This window comes from Salvia splendens, chromosome 6 (assembly GCF_004379255.2).
Source record: "Salvia splendens isolate huo1 chromosome 6, SspV2, whole genome shotgun sequence".
In the NCBI taxonomy this organism is placed as follows: domain Eukaryota; kingdom Viridiplantae; phylum Streptophyta; class Magnoliopsida; order Lamiales; family Lamiaceae; genus Salvia; species Salvia splendens.
This window is the reverse complement of record NC_056037.1, coordinates 24,929,903-24,935,563: the sequence shown is the minus strand read 5'-3', so window position 1 is coordinate 24,935,563 and position 5,661 is coordinate 24,929,903. Positions and strand designations below refer to the sequence as shown.

General features: G+C 37.3%; 1 protein-coding gene across 1 annotated transcript; it reads left to right on the top strand.

The window, feature by feature from the left end:
* Positions 1–1,704: 1,704 nt before the first annotated feature.
* Positions 1,705–3,779, top strand: LOC121809009 (protein FAR1-RELATED SEQUENCE 5-like). Its single transcript, XM_042209560.1, has 4 exons — positions 1,705–1,897; positions 2,256–2,988; positions 3,309–3,394; positions 3,586–3,779. The coding sequence occupies exons 1-4, from the start codon at positions 1,705–1,707 to the stop codon at positions 3,777–3,779; spliced, it is 1,206 nt and encodes a 401-aa protein (XP_042065494.1).
* Positions 3,780–5,661: the final 1,882 nt, after the last annotated feature.

The following is a 5,661-nucleotide window of genomic DNA, read 5'->3' as shown; positions in this document are numbered from 1 at the left end:
GCTCCACGTTCCTCCGCCGAAGCGCCTCCGACGCATCACGGTGGCGGCCAGAGATCGGCACACAGGGGGAGAGAGAGAGAGAGAGAGAGAGAGAGAGAGAGAGAGAGAGTGATAATATGATGCGAAACCGGGTAGTGCTTAACCATGGAAAGTGATGTGAAAGAGGTGACAATGAGCCAATCCGCAATTGGGGTCAGATTCGAGCGACGATTCGCCTATCTATCTGATGTCCAAATCCTATTGAAAGACTACCATTGTCTCCATCGTCGAAAGAGCTTCGCGTGAGTATCTTGCACGACTCAATCGGAACTCGGATGAGAAAGTTATGGTCGTTTTACAAAAATCGCGCAGTCAAGCAAATGAGGCTCCAGAGAGTTCACCCGGGCGGGTGTTTTCATGTATGAAAACACCCGACCGGGCGATGTGTGTCCGGGAAGAATTCAAAAGGAGGGATTTTGAATTATTTTAAGTGCTTTTTTCATATTCTAACCCTAGTTTGAGTGACCTTTCATCTCCTAACCTCCTACATCTATAAATAGGGTCTTTTGTATCATTTGTAATAGATTAAGAATAGATTGGGTTTAGAAAAAGAGTGTCTCCTTTGTGAGAGTCCCTCCCCATGTTGGGTGAGATGAATGTTTGGAAAAATCCATGGCCGGGCTATGGTTACTTTGTGGTTAGCCCGGGATTAGCCACTTGGTAAATTTTCACAACTAGCACCATGTAGCTAGTGGCGGAGCTTGAGTGAGAGTATACCCTAGGGGCGGAGCTCGAAAGAGTATACCTCTAGTGGTGGAGCTTGAACGAAAGTATACCCTAGTGTCGTGTAGCTAGCGAGTGAGTCGATATAAATGGTTACTTGGATGAAAGTTGCCAAGGTTGCCATCATCTTTTTGGTGGAGGTCCTTCGGTCTTCAAGAGGTCATTTGTTCACTCCTCAACTTCTTCCATTTCGATCCCTCTCGTCCATTCTATTTCTGTTCTACCTTTTTGTGGGATGGAACACCTATCCTTTTTAGTGTAAAATTTTATTTAGTTTCAATGTAATGCGTTTTTATGTTTTTGTTGTAGTGTTTTTAGTTTGTTGTAATTTCAATAGTGTTGTTTTTTACAAGAACAATTCTTGGGCTAATTTTGGAGATTCACATCACTTTCCATGGTTTAGCACTACCCAGTTTCGCATCATAATAGAAATAGAGAGAGATAATGTGTGAATAGAATGTGTATGTGAGAATACGGGAACGGAGTTTATTTCCAAAAATACCCCTATGCTATTTTATTAACTAATAATGTGTACTTTTATTAATCATTGGATTAAGATAATATGTGGCTGAGATTTGTTCTCTAGTTATACACTTAAAATTGGTTAGACTTTGATCACTCCTCTATATATATATATATATATATATATATAGAGGATGCGATCAAGATAGAACAATTCTTAAATGTAGAACCATTCTTAAACGTAGAACCAATATTAATTAAATATGTTATTTAAAAATATTATAAATATGTATAAGGGTAAACTTGGTAGTTTATAATTCTAGTTTTGATCATGTCCTATATTTGTGGGATTAAAATATCATATATTAATTAATATAACTAACTAAGTAACCATAACACGCCGTCGTGTATTATTGCAGTGTCAAATTGTTTCTGTTTCTCTTTTTCATTTCATTCTTTGTTGCTCCGTAATTGATAGTTATGGATCCTGGATCGTCTTTGTCTGCATTTTGCGATGGTTTTGTCCCCATGAATGAAGATCAGTGTGACTTTGGTTTTTGTAACGGGCTTGCAGATAATGTCCCCTACTATGATGCAGGCATTGGTGCCGACGATGATCCTGACGAAGGTGACGGCGAAGGTGTAGATATGGATGATAATATGAATGATGAAGGTAAACTTTTTGAGAATTGCATTATTTTTTTTGTTACGATTGTAAAAATATTAAAGTGAATTCGTGATTTCTAGTTTATTGGTGTAATGTAGAACTCATATGACATGATAATGATAGACCATGTTTATGTTGCTGTAAGGGGTTTTTTTTATAAGTAATTTTTTTTACGTGAATGGTCTTGGATTGACGTTGAATTATGGAGTAATAATTTTGAAAGGCATCAGTAAAGTAAAAAATATTTATAATAATGGAGACCTTTTTCAATTATATAATACGTATGAGAGTTTCTTATTTACAGTACATATAATGCAACTCTATTTTGTTGTTAGGTTGTTAAGTATGTCTATTTATTTTGTAGTCATTTACACGCCGGAGTGCACGGAGGATATGAAGCCGTACAAAGGCCAGATCTTCCCTACATTGGATGATGCAAAAGAGTTTTATAATAATTATGCTCGTTTGGTTGGGTTTGATACAAGAAAGAATGGTTCAAAGAAGGTTGGTGATAAAATTATTTGGCTATACATCGTGTGTTCTAAGCAAGGACAAAAGAAAGAGAATGAAAAGGGATTTATCCCAAAACGGAAACGTGGATCAAAGAAGTGTTGTTGCAGCGCTAGAGTGGCGTTTAGGTTTTCAGGATGTGTTGGATACGTAGTTCATGATTTTGTGGAAGAACACAACCATGAAATGGTTGACCCACATCATCAGCGTTTTATGAAATTGAATCGTTCTATGGATTTAGTGAAGCAGAAGCTTTTAATTAATTGTGCAAATGCAAATATTGGACCCACTGATAATTATAGGCTTTTGAATGATTTGCTTGGTGGATATGATTCGGTTGGGTGTACCGTTTCAGAAGTTAGAAATTTTACTCGTGACGTTAGAGGGTATGCAGATGGTTATGATGTACAAATATTGCTTAATGAAATGCGTAAGAAGAAAGAAGTTTGTGACGCATTTACATTTGAGTATGAGCAGGATTCACAAAACAGATTAATTCGTTTGTTTTGGTGTGATGCCTATTCGAGGATGAGTTATCACATGTATGGGGATGTGGTTGCCTTTGACACTACATATTCTACAAATAGGTAATTTTAATTATTCTTCAAATTTTTATAAGTGTGATTGAGGTGGTTGTTTGTTGATGGTCCTATATTATGGTGGATATGATTTATTGTTGTCATGAACGGCTGCTGAATATGCAATGAGGATGTATATGGTTTGAAATGAAAATTGAGCTGATATTTTTGTTTTTATAAACCCATGATTTTATTTGTGAATTTATATATTTTCTAGTAACATAATTACCTTTTCAGTTCATGACATTTACTGTGTAAATGCAGATGACATATGTGTATTATGCAATGGCAAAGGAGTGTTTGTAACTTAATTTCAAAGTTGTTCACAGGTATCGTATGATATTTGCTCCATTTACGGGGAAGGACAATCATGGGAAGCCTATAACATTTGCTGCTGGTTTGTTAGCTAACGAAGGTACTGAGTCATTTTCTTGGTTGTTTAACCAATTCGTGAAATGTATGGGTTCGGCACCGAAGTTGATAGTGACCGATCAAGATTTGGCTATGAAATCTGCTATTCAGAATGTATTGGTTAATACTAGGCATCGGTGGTGCATGTGGCACATTATGAACAAGCTTGCCGATAAGTTTTGCGTGCTAATGAAGATTTTAAGAAGGAGTTTTCTGATTGTGTGTGGTCCGAGCTGATAGAACCTGAGGAGTTTGAAGTTACATGGAATGGTATTATAGAAAAATATGGATTGGAATGTTCGTACCGATGTTTGCATCGAGAAAGTTCTGGGTTCCAGCGTACTTTAGAGACTTTGATGCAGTTACAGAAGATAAGTCTTGGAGGCTAAGAAAAGTATATATTTGGTTTTATTTATTTCCTAGTTAATAGAATTAGGAGATAGAAAAAATATTAGTTATTTTTGCTTATTATCTTTGTAGTTATTTTCTTTCCATAAGTTTAGGATTTTTTAGTTATTTTCTTTCCATAAGTTTAGGATTTCCTTTGTCTATATAAAGGCATCATTGTTGATCTTAAAAGACAGACTTTGAATATATAATTTTGCATTGAGTTTTTATACTCCAAAGTTCTCAATTAGTTTGAGTTCTTTATTACCAGTTCAGACATTCTCATATTTCTCCGTTCATTTTGCATCAATTGGTATCACGATCCAGGTTGATTATCAATGGCTGAACGTAGATATGGCAGCAGACGTGGCGATGCTCGTGGTAGCGGTCGTGGTGGGGGACTTGGTGATCTCCCAAACGAAGAGGCTGCGCGACAGCGTGATCTGCGCGACATCGAGAACGATGATCTGAGACAACAGGTTCGAGACCTCCAACGCGACATCGAGAACGGTGATCTGCGACAACAGATTCGAGACCTACAGCGACGATTGGCGCGATTGGAGAAGCGTCGGGGAAAATCCAACCCGATGAGATCTAATGCGTCAGAGCGTCGTTCTGTGGACGATCCGTTATTCAACGACGTCCAACGTGGCCAGTCTAAGCCTGTATACGACAAGGATATATTGTCGATGCCGGTGTATGACAAGTCCATATACGACGAGGATATATTGTCGATGCCGGTGGTGTATGATACACCTGTATACGATGAGGATATATTCTATGAGCTCTCCGGATTGATCAGCGGATCGCCACCTCTTTCCGTAATATTTGGCAACGCTGTCGAAGATGAGGGCGTTGTCGTCGATGACGATGAGGAGTACGACGAGGACATCTTCAATAATGGAGCAGCTGATGAAGATAATACAGCATCAGTGGTCTTGATTGAAGACATTATGGAAAAACTTGTGAAGGAAACTTTTGTATCTAAAGCTGCAGGAGATAGTTATGTCATTAATACAAAAAAGAATTTTGACTATGAGTTTGATGCTGTAAAAGAAGAAGTCGATTTGCAAGTGGGTTTTGGTATTTTGGATCAGGATCCTGTTAAAGAATTTGGTTTTGTGGGGCACGAGTTTGATGGATATTCGAAAAGGATGATGCACGATATCCAGAATTGGAATTGGTTTGTTAAGGAGGAAGTGCGAGATGGAGAAGATGATGATGATCGTGACAAAGCAGACTCGAGGATAGACTCGAGGACGAGTCTTTTTCAAGAAGGGGAGTATGATGCAGTTACAGAAGATAAGTCTTGGAGGCTAAGAAAAGTATATATTTGGTTTTATTTATTTCCTAGTTAATAGAATTAGGAGATAGAAAAAATATTAGTTATTTTTGCTTATTATCTTTGTAGTTATTTTCTTTCCATAAGTTTAGGATTTTTTAGTTATTTTCTTTCCATAAGTTTAGGATTTCCTTTGTCTATATAAAGGCATCATTGTTGATCTTAAAAGACAGACTTTGAATATATAATTTTGCATTGAGTTTTTATACTCCAAAGTTCTCAATTAGTTTGAGTTCTTTATTACCAGTTCAGACATTCTCATATTTCTCCGTTCATTTTGCATCAGACTTTCCAATGAGTTCATTGATGAGAACTACTTCTGTGTCAGAATCACAAAACATTTTTTTTAAGAGGTACTCCAAATCAAGAGTCAATCTTGTCGTTTTCATAATGAATTTCAATCATGCTTTGGAAGCCCGGCGAAATAATAGCACACATCTTGACTATTTGGACTCCACCATTGTTCCTACATTGAAGACAAAGATGTCTATAGAGAAGCATGCTTCAACGATTTACACTGGTACTGGCTTCAAAGCATGATG

Bases quoted from the DNA above. Each gene is read 5' to 3' on its own strand.
- LOC121809009 (XM_042209560.1), top strand. From the start codon at position 1,705: ATGGATCCTGGATCGTCTTTGTCTGCATTTTGCGATGGTTTTGTCCCC. The intron at 1,898-2,255 runs GTAAACTTTTTG...TTTATTTTGTAG, and splicing joins TGATAATATGAATGATGAAG to TCATTTACACGCCGGAGTGC. The intron at 2,989-3,308 runs GTAATTTTAATT...AGTTGTTCACAG, and splicing joins ACTACATATTCTACAAATAG to GTATCGTATGATATTTGCTC.